This window comes from Euleptes europaea, chromosome 2 (assembly GCF_029931775.1).
Source record: "Euleptes europaea isolate rEulEur1 chromosome 2, rEulEur1.hap1, whole genome shotgun sequence".
NCBI classification, from domain to species: domain Eukaryota; kingdom Metazoa; phylum Chordata; class Lepidosauria; order Squamata; family Sphaerodactylidae; genus Euleptes; species Euleptes europaea.
In genome coordinates, this window is record NC_079313.1 from 26,001,248 (window position 1) to 26,023,946 (window position 22,699).

The window sequence follows — 22,699 nt, forward strand, 5'->3', positions numbered from 1 at the left end:
TGAAGATAACTTCGTTTCCCTTTTATGAAGCTACGGGAAACCGACAGTGTGGCTGGAAAACGTTATGTTTGAACTGACCCTGGGTCAACCAGACTCTCCAGTAAAAGGTTCTCTTCTTTAAAAACAAAAAGAATTAAACTTTGAATCTCAGGCCAAAGCAGGGAAAAAAAACCACACAGTGCTAAATGAATCTCAGAACCGTTGGTGATAAATTGCTTCAAATTGTGTTTGGCACGAGGCAGCCTTGGATAGCTTCATTCTGAGTTTTCCCAGCTTGAGTTCTCGAGCCAAGGATGTTTGCATAACCCTCTTCAGGGAGCGTTGTGAATTAGCCCTCTGGAACGTGGTGCTATTCCTAGACAACAAGGATCTGTGCCGCAGCTGGCCGCCATTGGCTCCTTTTTGAGGGAGGCCTTGGGAAAGGGCGCGGGGAGCGATGGGGACCCAACGCCCTCTAGAGGCAGGCTTCAGCCACGTCACTCGGCCAAATCACAGCACATCTGGGACACACGACAACTGCATAGATCACAAGTGGCCACAGGGCAAGATCTGTTGGAACAGCTGGAGCTGCCCGATGCTCTCATGGCCCTGTATGGTCCATAAGTGTGATCAGGAGTGGCTCTCTCAGCCATGTTACTTGAGTTCGTTTGGAGAATCCAGAGATTGAATCCAGGACCTTCTGCGCATAAAGCACATGCTCAACCAGTGAGCTACAGTCCCATCCAGAAGTTTGGTTATGGAGAGACTTACATAAATGTCCTCAAGAAGGTGAAAACAGGGATTCAGTGACCAATTCTATGGTTTCCTAGTCCTCTAAATTAAAGGGGTTGATTTTTTAATGGTAGCTTATTGCACCTTCACCCTGACCTGGATGGCCCAGGCTAGCCCGATCTCATCAGATCTTGGAAGCTAAGCAGGGTCAGCCCTGGTTAGTACTTGGATGGGAGAGCACCAAGGAAGTCTATGGGGTTGCTATGCAGAGGCAGGCAATGGCAAAACCATCTCTGAAAGTCTCTTGTCTTGAAAACTCTAGGGGCTTTGCCGTAAGTCAGCTGCAACTTGATGGCAAAAAAAAGCACTTTCAGCATAATCTTATGCAAGTTAACTCAGCTGTAAGCACTGCTTCATTCAATGGGGCTTACTCCCAGATAAAAACGCGTAGAATTGTATCCTTATAGTGCCATTCAAAATAGTTACCACCCTCCTCAAATTCACTGAAGTCAACAAGCTTAAAAGGGTGTAACTCTATTTAGGCTTGTACCATAAATCATAAAAAGACAACTAAGGAAGGAGATTTATCAAATATAAACAATGTGGGAAGCGGGGAGAAAGATAAATTTTCCTCTCCTTTCTTATAATACCAGAACTCCAGGTTATCTGAAGGAAGTTAATTTGTGGTGAGTAGATTCAGACCAGACAAAAGGAAGCATTGTGTAACACTAGTACGAATTCATCACGACACGCTTGCCTTTTTTTAATTCATGGAAAATAGGTCCATCTGGGACTTAGCCACGGGAGAAGCAGAGCTTCCATGTTCAGAGACAGTATACCTCTGAAAACCAGGTGCTGTGAGATTCCAGAAACATATGACTAGCCAGTGTTGGAACCAGAATGCAGGGTCAGAAGGACTCGAGGTCTAAACTCGCAAGGCAATTCCTATGGCCCTATCCAAGTCTATCATCAAGCATTGATGACAGTTAGACCTTACCACAAACCCCTCTCACTTCCAGCCTAAATTGAATACAGAGCCAGCGTGGCATAGTGGTTAACAGCGGTGGTTTCGAGCAGTGGACACTAATCTGGTGAACTGGGTTGGTTTCCCCACTCCTCCACATGAAGACAGCTGGGTGACCTTGGGCTAGTCACAGCTCTCTTAGAGCTCTCTCAGCCCTACCTACCTCACAGGGTATCTGTTGTGAGGAGGGGAAGGGAAGGTGATTGTTAGCCGGTTTGATTCTCCCTTAAGTGGTAGAGAAAGACGGCATATAAAAACCAACTCTTCTTCTTCTTCAACTCCTAAGCAAAGCCTAACCAAAAATCTCAGTAACTCCAGAATCAAGATAACTAATCAAAGATGCAAATAGAAAAGATTGAAGTGTTCCACTGTCTCTTCTGCTGCTCTTGTTTATCATTTTTATTTGTTTACTTCATTTACGCTTACCATTAGTTTCCTTTCCTCTATTTTATCATCTCAGCAACCCTGTGAGGTATGTTAGGCTGAGACTATATGACTGGCCCAAGGTCACCCAGCAAGCTTCCATGCAAGATTGGGGATTCAGACCTGGGTCTCCCAGATCTTAGTCTAACATTCTAACCACTAACCAATGCTTGATGATAGACTTGGATAGGACTTGTGGGCTTGCTAGAGCAGGGATGGGGAACCTCAGGCCCGGGGGCCGTATGCGGCCCCCGAGGACATTTTTTGTGGCCCTCGGGAGCTCTGGGACCCTGCCGCGGAGGCGGGGCGCAGGGCGGCCCTCCCCGAGGGTGTTCCTGGGGCCGCAGCTTACAGGGGCGCTGTGGCGCCCTTTGGACCTCCTCTCGCCGACTGTCAGCTGTTGGTCGGCGAGAGAAGAGGGGAGGGGGAGGGACGCTTCCCCCAAGGCTTCCCTCTACAGCCACGGCATGCAGGAACGCCGCGGCACATTGTAAGCCCCTCTCGCTGCCTGTCGGCTGTTGAGCAGCGAGAGGGGGGGGGGAAGAGGCCAGCGGCTCCTGGCGGCAGAGCATGCATGCGGGAGCCGATCAGGCTTCGGGGGGGGGGGGCTTTTGTGGACTCTGGGGGGGAGGGTATGGAAACTGGGGCCTGGTCACACGGGGCTCTGTGCACCGCCGTGTGTGTGTGGGCGGGGGAGGCTGGGGCCTGGTCGCACGGGGCCAGCGTGCGCGGGTGTGTGTGTGGGAGGGAAGGCTTTTCTCTCTTTTCTTCCTCTTTTTCTGCCACTCTTTCTCCTTTCTCTCCCTCTCTTTCTCCCTCTTTTTCTGTCTCTTTCTTTGTCTCCCTCCGTCCTTTTCTTCCTTTCTCCCCCTCTCTCCATTTCTTTCTCCCCCCTCCCTTTTCCTCTTTCTCTGTTTTTCTTCCTCCCTTCCTCCCTTGCCGATCGACTGTGGGCTGCGCCCTCCTGGTGCCTCGTTTGCTCAGGCCCACCTCTGGCTGCCCTCCCAACTGGGAGGGGGGGAGCAGGGGCGCCTTGCAGGCCTTCTCTGTGTGGCCTCCCCTGGGGTTGCCAATCTCCAGGTGGTGGCTGGAGACCTGGCAACCCTAGCGTCTCCCCCCCACACCGGGAGATCTACACCTGGTATGGCCCCTGAATGATGTCAATAATGTGCAAATGGCCCTTGGCAGGAAAAAGGTTCCCCACCCCTGTGCTAGAGGCACCTTGCTTGTGGGCTTCCTAGAGGCACCTGGTTGGCCGCTGTGTGAACAGACTGCTGGGCTTGATGGGCCTTGGTCTGATCCAGCAGGGCTTCTCTTATGTTCTTATGACCACACAGGCTTTCAGCATGTACAAACTGCTGTACAATCACAGGAGCAAATCTGCAGTGCAATCCTGTGCAGTTACTCCAGCCTAAGCCCACTGAAATCAATGGGTTTGGTCTGGAATAATTCGGTACAGGATTGCTCTGCTGGGCTGCAAATCTAAGGACACCCTGTAGGGCACTGGTTCCCAACCAGGGGTCCGTGGACCCCCAGGGGTCCACGAGAACAAAATTAAGGTCCGTGAAACAAAGTTATAAACCCATAATAAATTAATATTTTCAATTAAAAGTTCTCTATTATAAAAATATATATTCAAATATTTTTCTAAGTTTAATGTTTAACTAACAGTTATGACTAAAGTTTATTTTCAAATTCTCTGAATTTTTATTTTGAATCTTGGGGTCCCTGCACCGAACAAAAAAGTCCTAGTGGTCCCTGGTCAAAAAAAGGTTGGGAACCACTGCTGTAGGGAGTAAGGCTCCACTGAATAACGTGAGACTTACTTCTGAGCCATCTTGGATTTATGGGAGTCAAAGATATAATTAAACAGAGAATCCGGGATACAGCCCTTCAATCAGACAGACCACAGGCATAGTCTTATCTGGTGGTAGGAAATCATGTTTTAGAATTCTCTAAATACCAAAGACACCACACCTTGGCCTGCTTTAATGCTTTACCATCAAAATGATCAGGGGGCTAGAGAAACTGCCCTATGAGCGGTAGAAACACTTAGAGCTGTTTAGCTTAAAAAGAAGGTGGCCAAGGGGAGATATGATAGAGGTCTACAAATTATGCATGGTATGGAGAGAGTGGACAGGGAGAAGCTTTTCTCCCTCTCTCACAATACCAGAATGCGGGATCATCTGCTGAAGCTGGAGATTCAAAACAGATAAAAGGAAGTATTTCTTCACACAACACATAGTTAAATTGTGAAACTCCCTGCCTCAAGATGTGGTGATGGCTGCCAACTTGGAAAGCTTCAAGAGGGGACATATTCATGGAGGATAGGGCTATCCATGGTTACTAGTTAAAATGAATACTAGTCATGAATACCGGGTACCTATTCTTTACAGGATCAGAGGAGCATGCCCATTATATTAGGTGCTGTGAAACTCAGGCAGGATAATGTTGCAGTCATCGTGTTTGGGGGCTTCCTAGAGGCACCTGGTTGGCCACTGTATAAACAGACTGCTGGACTTGATGGGCCTTGGTCTGATCCAGCAGAGTTTTTCTTATGTTTTTATGTCAATGTGTTTGCTCCTGCCAACTGGACATGATCAAAAGTCAACTATGTGTTGTGTTGCCCTCTGTATAGGGACATTTGGTCATTATATATAACTCCAATCTTCAGGTAGCAGAATGTGGAAAGACCTCAGAGAGCCAGACAAGACAGCACTGTGCTAGACAGATGATATAATGGAGCTTTATGTGTTCATATACATTCAAAGCTTGGTTAAAGAAGGTGACTGAGAATGGATTGAAAAAGAAGAATAAAGCTTTGAAGGAAAGGAGCTTCCTTCCAGCAGATGAGAAAAACATTCAAGGTATTGATTCTTTTATTTTATTTATTATTATACTTGTATCCCACTCTCTATCCCGGCTGGAGCCGGGCTCAGAGCAGCTAACAACCATTAAAACACAATACATAACACAATGTATCTAAATTAAATCCAGTTCAAATATATATGGTAAAATTATTAACAGTAAAATCAAATGGGTGCTTATAGATTGTCACACAGGTCCATGGAAAAACAATCAGAGTCCTCAATTAAGACTCAATAGATGGAAAATGAAGAAGAAGGGGACGGGAGACCAGGTATGATGGGCACTGTTGCGGCCCTCAATCGTAGGCCTGGCGGAAAATCTCAGTCTTACAGGCCCTGCAGAACTGTGTAAGATCCCACGGGGCCCTGGTCTCACTACAGAGTTCCTCCAGGTCGGGGCCAGGGCCGAAAAAGCCCTGGTTGAGAACAGCCGGACATTTTTCAGGCCTGGGACTGCCAGTAGGTCATTTGCCAAGCGTAATGCTCTCTGGAGGGCGTACCAGGAGAGGCAGTCCTGCAGGTACAACGGTCCCAGACGGTGTAAGGCTTTAAAGATTAAAACCAGCACCTTGTACCTGATCTGGTACTCCACCTGGAGCCAGTGCAGTTGTCGGAGCGCTGGCTGAATATGCACTCCAAGCGGGGTCCCAGTAAGGACCCTCGCTGCTGCATTCTGAACCAGCTGGAGTGATCAGATCAGTCTCAAGGGCAGCCCTACGAAGAGCGAGTTACAGTAATCTAGCCTGGAGGTGACCATTGCATGGATCACCGGTGGGGCCTCTTGGGTCTCATTTGTACTGCGAATTTGACATGTCTCCCTTCCGCCCACAGCCAGTAATCTGTGAGACCCTCAGATCTCACACTAAAAACTGTCCTAGATTACTGAACAGATTACTCCACTTTGACACATACAGAAGACCCCCGGGCTCTCTGTCTTTCTTTCCTTAGTACTCTTGAGGCCTTTACCTACCTACCCCAGAAGAAAAGAGGACAGCCCATTTTTAAAAAACCTGCGTTGCCAGTTTCTTTCTTCTTCCCAACATAACTATTCTATCATTTGTATCACACAAGTGCATGACAAGGTCAACCAAGCAAATAAACGCCATGGATTCCCCCGCTCACCAACCGAGAGAAATCAAAGTGCAGCTTTCTCTATCAAAAGCTAGCATGTGGCTCCAATATGTGCAGATGCAAGGAAGAAGAAAATGCTAACTGAATACAGAAGCATGGGAAGAAGCAGACAAGGCAAGGCAGACACACAGTGAGCTGTGAGCCAAACCACATGATCGGTTATTACCAAGTTGTAGTGCAACCAGGGCTTGAGATCACTCAACCATTCTCACCACCGCAAATCATTTCCAGTGTGACCTTACACACATACAAAGGTTTGCATTTCCAAAAGCTGACCCCAGGGCAGATCCTTCAAGGTCTTACATTTAAGAGTTCATCAATCCAATATCCTAATTCCCAAAATGGAAGATCTAATAATTCAGCTTCAAGGCATCCTTGTTGAGCTTCTCAAAGATGAACTGTGGAATTCATGGCCAGTGGATATAGCGATGGCCGCAGGCATAGATCGTGTTTTTAAAAAAGATTAGACAGATTCATGGAGGATAGGTTCATCCGTGGCTTATTAAAGGAAACCTCTACATCCAAAGTTAGTAAAGTTCTGAATACCAGTGCTAGGGGGAGGAAGACCTTAGCCTCTGCCCTTTGGGACAACTGGCTGGCTACTGTATAAAGCAGGATGCTGGACTAGATAGGCCACTGATCTGATCCAGCAGGAACTCATCCTTTCCTACATGCTCCATACTGCAGGGAGTTCTGATGCTACTGATGTCATGGACACTGTCCAATAGGGGCTACGGCATCCAATGCAACTGCCTTCGGCATAGCACTCACTGCTGCAATCAGCACAGCAGTGGAGGACAGGGTGTTTGACCGGGACAAAACATTGCTATTTAAGGGCTGAGAGAAATGCAAACTCCTCTCCAGGAGCTGTTTCATGCTCCATCCCAAGTACAAGGGTGAAAAGGGACACACAACCCCAAAAGCATGGTGTTGGAAAGCCATAACTTGTCCTGGCTCTCCAGCAGATGTCTCCCTCATGGAGAGGATGTTGGACTCCCACTTACACTTCACATGTTTATTTAGCATACCTTAAAGGCATGATATGAGCCCCGTGGCGCAAATACTAAGCTGCAGAACTGCAGTCCAAGCTCTGCTCACAACTTGAGTTCAACTCCGACGGAAGTTGGTTTCAGGTAGACTCAGCCTTCCATCCTTCCGAGGTTGGTAAAATGAGTACCCAGCTTGCTGGGGGTAAAGGGAAGATGACTGGGGAAGGCACTGGCAAACCACCCCGTAAACAAAGTCTGCCTAGTAAACATCGGGATGTGATGTCACCCCATGGGTCAAAAATGACCCGGTACTTGCACAGGGGACCTTTACCTTTTACTTTTTTAAAGGCATGCTGGGGCACCCACATCAAAAGTCGCATCAAATGTGTGAGACAGCCCTGAGAATTTTATTTTTGCACAAACACAAGTGATACACAAGATTAGGATGGTGGCTTGAACCCTGCTACTTTACTCAGCCAGGGTTGAAGATTTCCTCCAGCCCCAGGATCCTTCTTGTGCCAGTGGAAGTCCTCAAACTTGGCTGAGGACAACGGCAGAATTCCAGCCCTCTCTACTTGTAAGGGGAGAAAGCAAGCTTTTAAACCACACAAGAGTCTTCCTTCAACACACGCCTGAATTTCTCGTCAGTTCAAGAACAACAGAGATATTGCTGGTCAGATCATTAGCTAGATTACGGTTTATTGGAGCCTGCCCAGGGTGTGTGTGTGTGTGTGTGTGTGTATGTATATATACAGCTCGTAAACCTAAAACAAGGCAAGACAACTATGACCACGATGAGTACACGCAGCTGACTGTTTCCCACACACTCTATCTGGGCAATGCTAGGCATGCTAACCTTGCAACCAATATCGGAAACTATGCATAGCGGTGGCTGCAACTGGAACACAGGGAAGGAAAGCAGGAAATGCAGTGGAACCTCTAAAGCCCAAGGCAGTATATCTCTGAGTACCACATGATGGGGACAATAAAAGCATAAAAAGAGTCCTGCTGAATCAGACCACTAGTTGAGCATCCTGTTTCACACAGTGGCCAAACCAGTTGCCCTGGAGGGCCAACGACAGGTCATAGAGACTGAGGCCTTCCCCTGATTTTGCCTCCTGGCATCAGAGGTTTTGCTGCCTCTGAATGTGGAGGCCCCCTTTAGTCACTGTGGCTAGTGGTCACTGATGGCCATATTCTCTCCATGAATGTGCCCATTCCTTTTCAAAGCCATCTATGCTTGGGGCCATCCCTACATCTTCTGGCAGTCAATCCCGCATTTTAATAACTCACTGAGTAAAGAAGTACTTCCTTTCATCCACTCTGAAGCTCTTGCCCATCAACTTCACTGGGTGCCCCAAGTTCAGGTATTTTGGAAGAGGGAGAAAAAGTTATCTCTGCACACTAACGGCTTACGAGTTTCCCAGAGGCATCTGGCTGGCGACTGTCGAAAAACAGGAGGCTGGACCAGATGGAATCTTGGTCTGATCCAGCAAAGACCATTCTTAGCACATAGCCTTTGCAGATGTTGGGACCAACTAAATCAAAGACTGATCTGCAAAGTAAGATTTTAACAAAGAGCTGTGACACTGATTCGTGTAATGCAAACTGGCAGCATTCATCTCAGGGTGCTTCAAAAACATTTTAAAGATAGTTTATTTCCAGATGGGAAGGGCAATGTGAAAGAATATGTGTTCTAGTATTTTTCCCCCAGAGGCATTCTTCTTTCCCCCCACCCCCTGTCACTCAGCACAGATCCTCCACATCTATCTCAAGCTGCCACGTACACAATTTCCCTCAGCAGTATTGCTTTCCACAGGGAGGGACAATAAAACATACAGCAGGGATCTGCTAAGAGGAAAGCAGAAAAAACAAGAGTTGGATCCTACAGAGAAGACTATGTCAAGAGAAAGGTTCTTTCCTCCTGAGGAAACTGCCTCCGGTAGTGGAACAGATCAGCAGGATCAAACCACATGAGCAGTCTCTTGCTGAAGATTTTCTCAGTTCCACTGGAAAAAAGAGAAACGGCACCTTCACACAGAACTATTTTATGTCTAATTTTAACCAGGGCAGAATACAATATCTTGCTATCTAATAACGACACCTACAGTTTGCATTAATATTGTGTTTTTGAAGTGTTCAAAGTGCTTTGCATACTCCGAAGAACATCCAGTAACTTCAGTCTGTACAAAATGTGGCAAGCATCCCAGCTGGGACCTGCCAAACATATATAGCTAAGAATCCACTGACTTCGGTGGCTCCCCATTTGTTTTCAGGCCCAAGGTGAAGAGCCGCTTTGACTTTTAAAGTCGTAAATTGCTCAGAATTGTAGCCACCCGAAAAAGGCCCACCTCACCCCCCTGGAGGAGGAGGAGGAAGAGTTGGTTTTTATATGCCGACTTTCTCTACCACTTAAAGAAGAATCAAACCGGCTTACAATCGCCTTCCCCTTCCCACAACAGACACCCTGTGAGGTAGGTGGGGCTGAGAGAGTGTGACTAGCCCAAGGTCACCCAGCTGGCTTCATGCATAGGAATGGGGGAAACAAATCCAGTTTACCAGATTAGCCTCCGCCGCTCATGTGGAGGAGTGGAGGAGTGGGGAATCAAACCCCCATTCTCCAGATCAGATTCCACCGCTCTTAACCACTACACCAAGCAGGACTTGAGATCTGACAACAGTGCCCTGCTCTGTGAGCTCACTGCATCTAAACTAAGGCTGACAGGCACCCAGGGGAGGGACTTCTCAGCTGATGCCCCCAAATAATGGAGTACACTGCCTGTCGGGGGCTGTTTCACTTCTCCTCTCCTGGCCGTCTGCCATAATTTGAAGACTTGGCTGTTCCAGAACACCTTTGGCAGAGGGAGAGCAACTGAGTGAATGCTGTTCATACCAATTTGGATTGCAGTTCTTGCTTTTTCAATGTGACAGTTGGTTCTAATCTGGGGTTGATTTCATTGCTTTACTGTGATTTTCACTGCTTTGATCCAGTTGCTATTTGCTATTTATCTTGGGAATAATTAAATTGCTTTTATGCTACTACTTCACTTCGCTGAATTTTATTCCAGGTTTGTAAACTGCTTTAGCTCTATTCAGATGTTGCCATCACACATACCGGCAAGCCTACTGACTGTGTGCATCAGCAGCACACATCAGAATCATAGGATCATAGAGTTGGGAGGGGCCCTACAGGCCATCTAGTCCAACCCCCTGCTCAATGCAGGATCAGCCTAGAGCATCCCTGACAAGTGTTTGTCCAGCTTCTGCTTAAAGACTGCCAGTGAGGGGAAGCTCAACACCTCCCTCGGTAGCTGATTCCACTGTCGAACAAATCTTATTGTAAAACATTTTTTCCTAATATCTAGTCAGTACCTTTCCACTTGTAATTTAAACCCATTATTGCGAATCCTATCCTCTGCTGCCAATAGGAACAGCTCCCTGCCCTCCTCTAAGCCACAGCACTTCAAATACTTAAAAAGACAGATGTCCCCCGCCCCTCAACCTCCTCTTTTCCAGATTAAACATTCCCAACTCCCTCAGCCTTTCCTCACAGGATTCGGCCTCCAGACCCCTGATCATCCTGGTTGCTCTCCTCTGCACACACACACACCATCCTCCCAATAGATAAGGTCATCATGCCGTGTGGACAGGGGCAACATGCATATTTAAATAGCTCAGTATACATGAATGTGAACCCTAACAAAATAGTTCGCATGTTCCGGTGTTGTATGTGCATGGTAAGTACATGAAATGTTCCTGTTCACACAACTTGGTTACTGTTCATATTGAGATCTCCACCTGGTCAGGAGGCTCCTGGCACATGTGACTGTAATGTCCCAAAAAGCTTCTGGTTTCATCCCAAAACAGAAAGGCCAGTTGGAAACTACCAAGATAAAACAACTCATCTTGCCTTAAGACATATGACGAACCTGTAAGAACCATCCTCATATTGCAAGGGGGGGAAGGAGCCTGCGAGAATGGCTTGCCTAAGGGTGCTTAATGAGCTGCAAAGTATTGAAAACACTGCTGTGAGCAGAACCCTGACAGGATACAAACACTGGAGCCTCCCCCCTTTTGCTTGCATCCCTTTACTTGCACAGCATGCAGGTAAGCAAAGGAGGGGGATCCCCCGCTGCAAACTTTGACTGCTGCAAATCTCTCCGCTCTGTCTCCCACTGCAATGTACCCACTCGACACTGGCTTAATAAGCCTTCCTTTCCCAACCATTGCTAGCAGTGTCTTGTACACAGGGGGCGCTCTGCACAGCGCAGAAGGCGAAACCGCAAGAGCACCATACAGAGATGTTTAGTGCTTGTTTGCTGTCTGTCACTACTACAAAACATTACTCCCTTCCATTCTGACCCTGTTCGCTCTTTGCGGGCAGCGATCAGGCCAGGATGGACACTCCTCTCACAGTGTGGTGCCAACCATCTGCTGAGCCTATGTCACAGAGTGAACACATGAAGCTGCCTTATACTGAATCAGACCCATGGTCCATCAAATCAGTATTGTCTACTCAGACAGGAAGCGGCTCTCCAGGGTCTCAGGCAGGGGTCTTTCACATCACCTACCTGCCTAGTCCCTTTAACTGGAGATGCCGGGGATTGAACCTGGGACCTTCTGCATGCCAAACAGATGCTCTACCACTGAGCCATAGCCCCTCCTCCTGAACCTGGCTGCTTTGCTGCGAAGATGCCAGCTCTCCGGTTCCAGCCTGCCTTCTGCACCATTGCAAGCTGTTGGACAGCTGTTTGATCAGTACAGCTGTTCCTCTTGAGGGCATGGAGGGACAGGGACAGCTCCCCCTGCGATTCTGCACTGACAGGCTCAGACTAGATGTTATGACTTTTAATCCAGCTCCACAAACCTGACTCATTAAAGTAACAGCATCTAGTTTGAGCCTTACAGGACAGAATCACTAGACCCAGGTGTAAATTACACTCCCTGGACCTCACATGAATTCCCTACATTGCCCTGTAGTGCAGTTTCAGCTTAGGAAAACACTGTGGGGAGGGAAGCAGGAGGCCCTCCTCCCTCATGCCCCAATTCTGAGCAGAATTGGGCCCCTGCAGCTCTTTAAAAGGCAGTTCCCCGCAGTTCCTATGCAACTGCAGGGAATGTGAATTGAGCCTGGGTTCCATGGATGCAAACTCTTTAAAAGTCGTAGTGACAGCATAGCTTTGAAAAGCACCAGAGCCTATAAAATGAACCCTTGGACCAAGAAAGTTGGCAATTCTGTTCATCTGACTTGCTTTAAGAACTCCATTCCCAGAGCTGTTAAATACCTGTTTGCTTCACAGCTGAGTGTTGGCTGAAGTGGGGTCTGCTACACAGGGAACGATCCCCACCCCCATCATCAGCGTGGTGTAGTGGTATGGTGGTTAAGAGAGGTGGACTCTAATCTGGAGAACCGGGTTTGATTCCCCACTCCTCCACATGAAGCCTGCTGGGTGACCTTGGGCCAGTCACAGTTCTCCCAGAACTCTCTCAGCCCCCACCCCACTTCACAAGGTGTCTGCTGGGAGGGGGGAGGGGAGGCAATTGTAAGCCACTTTCGAGGCTCCTTCCAGTAGAGAAGGCCAGAAGAATGCTGCACAGCGTGTGAGGTGTTTCCCATGTGAGAACTCTCCCCCAGGGGATTATTGCCTTCTGTGAATGTGCAGTCATGTGTTTCCTTGTGTCTCTCCTAGTGCCTGTCGTCCCCTTGCCTGCAGAAAATCTGCTGCTCGGAATAGTTTTCCCCTGCCCTGGGCGTCATCCTTGATGAGGCCCCAATCTTTCTCTAGGGGTTCTCTCTCCAAAGTGAGCTGTCTTGATAATATGGCTGGAGTGACCACTCTTCCTTCCCTGTATGCTGGCCTGTGAGTGCTGGTGGGGTTTTGAACCCCGGTCTGCAGAACTCCCAGGATCGTGGAAGTTAGTCCTACTGGGGGTGTTACACTCCTCCTAACAGCAGAGGGTGTTGTATTACCTCTGTTCCTTCCCTTGTTGCGTTGTGTGCAGGAGCGGGGGACAATGTGACATCAGGGAGGTATGTCCGCTTGCACTGGTTGGCTGCTTCCATGTATGGCTGGCATGGGAGTGTCATCAACATGCCACTCCGTGATTGGTAGGCCTTGATGTTACATGGACTCCAGGGCAGTTGCTATCCTCAGCCCCTTAGACTTGGGTCTCGTTCAAAAACTATTTTCTCTGTTGAGAAAGCACAGGATGCTGGCTGGCCACACTGGCACCATGACAATACCATCACGTGCCAGTATCCAGGGCTTAGGGTTGCTCCATCAATGACTTCCTTTTCCGTCTACACAGCCCGTGTGGAAGCAATGTTATTTCAGTCAACCAGGGTAGAAGTTCATGGCTACACAGTATGCCTGTCAGCCTCTTTTCTCCCATGCTTTCGTGCTACACATTCAGATGCTTTCCAGCATTATTGGCAGAGCCCAGAGCTCAAGGAAAGGTCCACATTTGCATGCCGAATTCCCCAACCTCAATCTCCTGTCTAAAACAATATCATGTTGAAGGGCTGGAAAGACCTTGAAAAGCCACTGTGAGGCCATAGGAGCCAGTGTGGTGTAGTGGTTAAGAGGGGTGGTTTGGAGCAATGGATTCTAATCTGGATAACCCGGTTTGATTCCCCATTCCTCCACATGAGCAGCGGAGGCTAATCTGGTGAACTGGGTTGGTTTTCCCACTCCTACTCATGAATCCAGCAGGGTGACCCTAGGCTAGTCACAGTTCTCTTTGAGCTCTCTCAGCCTCACCTACCTCACAGAGTGTCTGTTGTGGGAAGGGGGAGGGAAGGTGATTATAAGATGGTTTGAGTCTCCCTTAAGTGGTTGAGAAGGTCGGCATATAAAAACCAATTCTTATTCTTCTTTTTCATCATAGCTTGGTAATATAATAACTATATATGTTCCTCTGTCTATAAAAAAAGAGGACTAATCCTGCATCTTGGATACAGTACAGGAATTGGTTAGCAAGAGAAATTAAACTCAGTGAAGAACACCGGGCCAAACTACCCTTTACAGTTGACACATAACCAGCGTGGGGATTTACTATCAGGAATAGAACCCAATTCTTGATCATACAGGCCCTAACTCAAACAAGGCGCTTGAGAATAGAATTCCCACAGCACCTTGCAGCTGATATCTGACTGTAAGGCCCCACAAAGGTCACAAGTCAAGTGTTCTGTAACATGTAGTTCAGCTCTTAGTCCTGACTTGAAAAAATACAGAGAACAGAAAATGAAACTGGAGACATATCAAAGACCAGTCACAGGCAATTTAGGGCCAGAGTGGTGTAGTGTCAGGCTAGGATCTGGGAGAGCCATATTCAAACATTCGGGAAGACCCATATTCAAATCTCTGCTTTACCACAGAATCTCACTGGGTAACCTCGAGCTAAACCTACCTCACAGGATTATTACTGAGAGGACAAAACTGAAGAGGTGAGAATAGTGCTGTAAACTGCTTTGGGTCCACTGGGGAGAAAAAAAGGTAAAAGGTAAAGGTCCCCTGTGCAAGCACCGAGTCATTCCTGACCCACGGGGTGACGTCATATCCTGTTTCCTAGGCAGACTTTGTTTGCGGGGTGGTTTGCCAGTGCCTTCCCCAGTCATCTTCCCTTTACCCCCAGCAAGCTGGGTACTCATTTCCCCGACCTCGGAAGGATGGAAGGCTGAGTCAACCTTGAGCCGGCTACCTGAAACCAACTTCCATTGGGATTGAACTCGGGTCGTGAGCAGAGCTTGGACTGCAGTAGTGCAGCTTACCACTATGCGCCACGGGGCTCCTAACTGGGGATAAAAGCAGTGTATAAATATAAAATTAAAAATTCTATGATAACGTGATTCGGATATTGGCCAACCTTAAAATCCTTGCTGTCTGCTTCTCTCAGCTTCTTCAGCCGGAAGTCTCCCTCGCAAGGGTTCAGGGCGGACGGCGGAGCCACGCAGGAGCATCTGCATTCTGGTCCAGAAGTAATGGTTTCCACCACGTAAAAATCCTCCGGTTTGGAAGCGCCGTCATTAAACCTCTGGCAGGCGCTTCGACTCAGCGGCCTCACCACACACTTGCACTGACAGTCCCCGCCTTCCGACACGGCCTTCACCTTGTCATAGTCACCTAGCAACTGGGGGGAGGAAAGGAAATATAAGTGGATCAGTTGGGTCTGAAAAGATTTCCCCCCCCCCCATTTATGTTTATTTTGCAGCGTGCTCGGGAAAGCCTGAAATGTTCTGAAATCTTGAAGAAATAGGTCTCTCAAAACTGCTGACTCTAAAGTTTTCCGTTCCTTGGTAATTTGGGAATGCAATTTTCTTCAGCCACCAAAAAGAGAAAACAGCAGGTCAACTTCCTACCCCCACCCAAAAAAACCACTTTGGTATTTCTCTGAAGATTTGGGGGAAATTAAAAGCTTCCAGCTTCCACGCCATTCCCTCCAGAATTATCTCACAATCACATAACGGGAACAATCCCTCAGTAAGTGTGCTTGCAGAAGACACTACTTGAAATGAAGGCGCACAGGGACGCTATGCTTGAAATGAAGGTGCCATAGGAGTCCTATGCTGCTTCTTGCACACCACCCTCTTGTTTCAGTGTGGCCTGGACAGTAGAATTTCCCGATCGATCATGTATCGTTTCCTGTGGGAGAGCTCCAGATTACACATTTTTTGTAATGCACAGAACGGACACATTCACACTGTACTTAAAATGCAGGCCTATACATATTATCTGACAACTCCTCGTGTCTGTAGAGCTTTTTGCTTGGCTAGATTGAATGCTAACCCTTCTATGGTAATGCAGGGCAGAATTCTGAATATACCATACTCAGACAGGATCTGCCCTTGCTCTTCTGGCTCTATTAACACATTAGCCCATGCCCTTTTGGAATGCCACTTTTATGAGGAACTTCGATCACACTATATTTCCCCCCTTTTAATATACAAATCCAATGCCTCTGTGACTGACATAATGCCTTTTTTACTAAGCGACAGGGACCCCAAGGCTACATTGTCAGTGGCAAGATTTGTTTCAGTCCTTATATCCCTCCAACACTAGATATATGCTGCTCAAGATCAATTGATCAAGGAGCTTCTAAGGGACAAAAGGTAAAAGGTAAAATGCAGGCGGTTTCTCAGATGTGTGGAGAAGCAAAAGCATTCCCCTCTGCCAGGATGCACAGTGTGTATGTGTGTGGGGGGGTCAGAAGAAGAAAAGCACATCCCACTTGACCCAGCATGGTGTAGTGGTTAACTGTGGCGGACTCTAATCTGGAGAACAGGGTTTGATTCCCCTCTCTTCACATGAAGCCTGCTGGGTGACCTTGGGCCAGTCACAGTTCTCTCAGAACTTTCTCACAAGGTGCCCTGTTGTGGGGAGAGGAAGGGAAGGCAAGTGTAAGCCGCTTTGAGACTCCTTAAGGTAGAGAAAAGCAGAGTATAAAAGTCAACTCATCTTCTCTTCTTCTTGGCCAAAGCCAAATTCTAACAATTGTAAATGCAATCCAAAGAATTTCCTTTAGGGGGTGTGGAGGGATCAAACACAAAAGTGAAAGATAAAAATAATCCCAGAGCCTATTTTTTTTCCTGTATTGTGCCACATGTGCGGAGCCTTTCCAGAGTTAGAGAACCTCATTCAGAAGACCCTTGTAAGGACAGTTCACACATTACAAACCTGGGTTTGCCACTGGAGTATACACCAGACAGTCAGTCCTGGCTCCCTGGTGAGTATATGAGGCATGTCTTTGAAGACACGGTTGTGACTCATTCATACTTGACATTTCAGGTGTACACTGAACCATGGGTTGATAATGAGATTCATGCACCCCTGCTATTCTAGATTCGGCTATCAGCCAAACCACAGACTGTGATACCCGTCTTTTAGAACCCCAAACCATGGCTAGGGTTCTAAATATGGTTTTGAGCTGTTTTCTTGCATTTCCCCTCTTCTCTAGGTGGATTATGACGGAGCAGTGGCCATAATTTAAGCATGGTATGTATCTATATTATTTATTTAAAATATTTATAAGCTCTCCTTTCTATAGCAAACCATAGTGAGGTTTCCTTAACCATAGTTAGGCATAATGTCTAAATCCAACCAGCAGTTAGATGGGATAGATCATGTTAGATGGGATAGATCATGGACTTGATGACCCTGGTGATCCCTTCCAACTCTATGATTCCATGTCACTCACATCAAAAAGGTTTTGCTATCTCACAGCAACTGGAATAAAGGCTCTGGAATGGTCTGTCCAGAAGACCATTCTGTAACAGCCTATCACATTCTGAGCTCAACAGCTCTGAACGCTGCACCCCCAAGCGATTCTGTTTCATTTCTTTGGGAAGCAGGAAGACCTCTGGGGCACACCACCGTGTGCACATTTGGATCCTGGACTGTTAAAATAGTATTAAACCATTACAGAGCTCCTTTGATGGAAGCCAACTGATTTCAGTGGTCTTAGACTGGAGGAATTCTGCATAAGATTGCACACACAAAAATCTCCCCAGCAATATGGTCTGCAATTAAACTGCCATCATGATGTATTGACATTTATAATTTTGGACACTGCCTCAAGCAATTATGGGCAAGGTGGTATAGAGATATTTTAAACAAATCAGTAAAATGACCTCCAAAAATGATCCAAATAGCTTTTTGAAAACCAAATCTGCCCTCTTTCCAGCAGGCAATTGCTACCTTTTTCCTTTGGCTTGGTGAAGACTATACTTTGAAGAGTGGGCTCGCTCCCCTAGCAACAGGAGCTGATCCAGCATGAGATACCAATTTGCTGGCCTCTGTTATCTATGCACACACTTCTAAGCAGTGGATTAGTACAGTACTCAATTTAGGTCAGGTTTGCATCTAAAATATATACAATGCCCATGAAGGATTGCTTTTCTTTCTGGTAGAAAACTCCAACTAACAGGCAGAATTTATTCAACAACAGGGTAAAGTAACCCCAAAAGTAGTCCTATATCTAAGTAATAATCACTGGTTACTTTAATGATAAAGAGTAAAAGGATCCATCAACCCCACAAAAAGCACACTGGGGGGGGGGGGCAATTCTGACTGAGACCAATTTCTGGAGCCGCAGCAGCTGCAGACTGGAGCTGACTTGAACCACAGGTGAAAGCCAACACAAGCAGATGGAAAACTGCCACCGCCACAGGCTCAAAGAATCACATGAATGTGCACCTTCCCAGGAGATTAGACCAGTTCAAGTCTCAGCGATTGGATTTAAAGGGGCAGCAGCTGCGACAGCAGCAAACCACAGAAATCCATCCCTTCACAGGATTACCGACTTCAAATCAAATGTTTCAGCTTGGGGGGGGGGGGAGATCAGCTTCTAAGAACCGTTTATTCAGAAGCAAAAGGGTGTAAGGCGACAGAGTGCAGATGTGATACGATCCCCCTGTGCGGAGGGCTTCCAGTATTTAAGGCAATGATCCAAAAGTTCCCGACTAGAAAGCCACTAAATGAAAGAACCTGGATCTAACTAAAAAGCAAAGGATGCACTTCTGACCAAGATTATATTAGAACGGACACTAAGCAAATTCATCACGGTAAAATGCTGAACACGTAGACTCGCTGCATACATCTGAGCAAATGGGCTCTCGTCCCTGAAAACTTAAGCCAGAATCTGGTTAGGAGTCACAATACTCCTGTGTACTCCTGTGTATTCTTTTTCCTGCAACGGATTAATTCGGCTACCCTTTTAGAAACAGACCAAATCAGAATATTGTCGAAGGCTTTCACGGTCAGAGTTCATTGGTTCTTGTAGGTTGTCCGGGCTGTGTAACCGTGGTCTTGGTATTTTCTTTCCTGACGTTTCGCCCGCAGCTGTAGCAGGCATCTTCAGAGGAGTAATACTGAAGGACAGTGTCTCTCCTGTCCTGAAAATCTCCAGACTAACAAAGACTACAGTCCACAATAGCCATGCGGATTAGCCTTGGATTCCACATGTTAACAGATCACTTCAGGATACAATGGTTCCACATTATCATACCACACCCTCATTAGCACATTATCTTGATACTTACAGGACAATGATTTGCACATTACCTTTAATACTTTGAAGGACAATGACTCAGCTCAAACCCAACCCCCTTCTGACTATATATTACTCTTCCTACACACTTGACACTGAGAGACACTGTCCTTCAGTGTTACTCCTCTGAAGATGCCTGCCACAGCTGTGGGCGAAATGTCAGGAAAGAAAATACTAAGACCACGGTTACACAGCCCGGACAACCTACAAGAACCAAAGACCAAATCAGATTTAGCTGTGGCGTAAGGCTGGTTCAAGATGATTTCTTGCCCCCAAGCAAGGTACACCCATCCCCTCCTGGGCTCCGTGCCAGTGCTGGCTGAGTCCACAAGTATTGCTGAGGACTGGCATGGACCTGGGGCCAGGGGTGGTGTGAGCCCAGAAGGGGATGCCAGTGTTTTCCCGAGCCACTGACGGCTCAGAGCCTGGGGTGTCTTCTTGCTGTACTGCCCCCAGCAGTCACTTGGGTGACTTGGCCAGAGAACAGCCCCTGCTATGAAGGGTGAGGCTCAGCAATTACAAAAGTGACCGATGGAGAGATTCTTGCAATACTCATTACCCAGAAATGTAACGATGTCTCTAAGAGACTTGCTCTCATCTGGTGCGGTTAGCAGCAGGATGTGACTGAACACAAGGCTGGAATCCTATTTGCACAGCTACTTGGGAGTAATCCTCATTGGACTTAGTGAAGTTGACTTCTGAGTAAACATATCCAAGATTAGAGCTGCGCTTACATGGACTTTGGTTTGGCAGGGGTGCAAATCTGCTCAACACACAATGCTACCTCTCCTGAAACGACAGGCACCTACATGATAAATCCGTGTTCCCAAAGACGTCTTGGGAAATCAGATTCAGACACCTTTATTGGCATAGTAAAACGGGAAATCATTCATTCCCATTTCCGAATAAAGGATGGATGTGTGCTTATCAACCCAAATCTCACTCTGCATTAACTCAGGTTGCAGATAAAACTACACAAGTGTTACCCTTGGAACCAGCAACTAAATCCTATCCCTATTTATTCTGAAAGCAAAGCCCCCAAGCTTCTGCAGAATTTGCCTCAAAGCAAAGTTGTTCTTAAGATCATCACGGGGAAATAAAAGTCTGGGGGAGTTCTAAACTCACCAACTCTTTTAACCTACGAAACCCCCAACTCAGTGGATTGGGGGAAGGGTTCAGCCCGCCCACCCCCCTTCTGATGGAGCCACACATCTAGCCTTCACCTGCAAACTGGCCCCCAACTGGTTCTAAGCCAAGAGGAAAGGCAAAGTATACATACTTTAATTAAAAAATAAGTAAATTTGTGCAAAGCCTCTGAACTGACAGGTGCCAACGCTCATGCCTGTCCGTAAAGTCTAGTCCCTGCCCTGAGAGCTATTATTCCTTTGCAATCAGACCATAAGCATGTTAACTCATAACTACATCTGAGTTCACACACGTTTAGGATCATAACCTGAAGTGCACTGCAAGGGAAGGGGGATCGCTCTTCTGTACTGAGGCTGTCTTGTATTGAGACTTGGACCATCGGTCTCAAGGTCAGAGACTGCAAGTTGCTCTTCAGCAGGTCTTTCACATCACTTGATGCTTTTTTTTTTTTTAAACTGGAGGTGCTGGGGATTGAACCTGGGACCTTTTGCACGCCACTAGAGATTGAACTTGGGATCTTCTGCATGCAAAGCAGATGCTTTGCCACTGGGCTGAACCTGGGACCTTCTGAATGTAGCAAGGCATTACATTTGGGATCTTCTGCATGCAAAGCAGATGCTCTACCACTGAGTCCCACTGCAACTGGGTGTTGCACAGAGGCTCCAGTTTGCCAAAGAGAGCTGCCTGAAGATTTAACTTCCTTCACCCATAGTACCCTCAAATATATTTAGGAATATATTTCATGTTAATCCATCAGCATCGAGTTCTTAGGCTGTGACTGATTCCCAATATTTACTTCTTGTTTTAGTAATATCAAATGATACAACAAACGAAGCGAGGAAAATAAACCGTAAAAGGGGGGGAGAGAGAGAGAGAGAAGGAACGCATCCCTTCATCTATCCTTTCCCGAGGCTTTACTCTATGCTTCCTGCCTGCAGAAATCCTGGATGGATGGCTGCAATGCAAAGAATCCTCTCCCGGGAGTGAGCCTCATTGGATAGACCCGAGTAAGAATCGGAGTGCAAGAAGCTCGCTACCAGAGCAAATCTAAGCACACCTCCTCGGTGCCTTGTGTGTGTGTTAAGTGCCGTCAAGTTGTTTCCGACTCATGGTGACCCTGTGAATCAATGTCCTCCAAAGTGTCCTATCCTTAACAGCCTTGCGCAGATCTTGCAAATTGAGCCTTACTCGGGTTAAAGGGTTACTAGCCATGATGCATACCTATTCTCTCCAGGATCAGAGGCGCATGCCTATTATATTAGGTGCCGTGGAACACAGGCAGGACAAGGCTGCTGCTCTCGTCTTGTTTGCGGGCTTCCTAGAGGCACCTGGTGACACGGACGGAAGGCAGCACGGTAGCCTGATCTCGCCAGATCTCGGAAGCGAAGCAGGGTCGGCCCTGGTTAGTCTTTGGATGGGGGACCCCGAAGGAAGACCAGGGTTGCTGTGCAGAGGAAGGCACTGGCAAACCACCTCTCTGTTAGTCTCTTGCCATGAAAACCCCAAAAAGGGGTCGCCTTAAGTCGGCTGCGACTTGACGGCACTTGACACACACACACACACACATAGGGAGGCCCATAGCCTGATCTTGTTACCTATCAGACGCGAAGCAGGGTCAGCCCCGGTTAGTATTTGGATGGGAGACCACCAAGGAAGACCAGGGTTGCTGTGCAGAGGCAGACAATGGCAAACCACCTCTGTTAGTCCCTCGCCATGAAAACCCCCCCAAAAGGGGTCGCCATAAGTCGGCTGCGGCTTGACGGCCCTTGACACACACACAGAGGCACCTGGTTGGCCACCGTGTGAACAGACGGCTGGCCTTGATGGGCCCGGGTCCGCTCCAGCGTGGGCTTTTCTTGTGTCCTTATGACTGGGGGCTCCCTCCCTCCGTCCCTCGCAGGAAGGCGCGCTTTTCGAGCCCGGCCGGCCGGGGCTCCCCCGGCGCTTCTCCCCCTCCGCCGGGCTGCCGTACCTGGGAGAGGACGTTCTCCTGGTTGTCCGCCTCGTCCTGCAGCGGGGGCGCGCCGGCGGCGCACGCGGCCCCCCACCACGCCGCCAGGAGCGCCGCCGAGCAGCAGAGCAGCGTCGCGGGCCGCGCCATGGAGGCGCGCGGCGGCGGCGGCTAGCGGGCGGCGGGCGAGCCGTGCATGGGGCGGGCGGGCGGGCGGGCGGGCGGGCGGCGGCGAGCTCGCCTCTCTCCTTCCCGGCCTTGTGGCGAGCCGAGGGGGCGGGCGGCGGCCTCCGCCCGGCGGCGAACGAGGCGGGCCCGAAGGAGGAGTCTCCCGGCCGCGAGAGGCGGAGAAGGGGGTTGTGAGGGGGAGAGAGGCGGCCCTCGGCAAGGTTGGGCCCCGGAGCCTGTTGGC

The 22,699-nt window shown here is 48.1% G+C and overlaps 1 protein-coding gene across 1 annotated transcript in view; it reads right to left on the reverse strand.

Annotated features, from left to right (window-relative positions):
- Nucleotides 1–22,437, reverse strand: part of OLFML2B (olfactomedin like 2B) — a 41,050-nt gene extending 18,613 nt beyond the window's left edge. Inside the window, exons 1-2 of the mRNA XM_056845677.1 lie at nucleotides 22,309–22,437; nucleotides 15,012–15,275 (exon numbers count right to left, since the gene is read on the reverse strand). Of these exons, the coding sequence (XP_056701655.1) occupies nucleotides 15,012–15,275; nucleotides 22,309–22,437 (393 nt within the window). The remainder of the gene's footprint in view (nucleotides 1–15,011; nucleotides 15,276–22,308) is intronic.
- Between the last annotated feature and the right edge of the window lie 262 nt (nucleotides 22,438–22,699).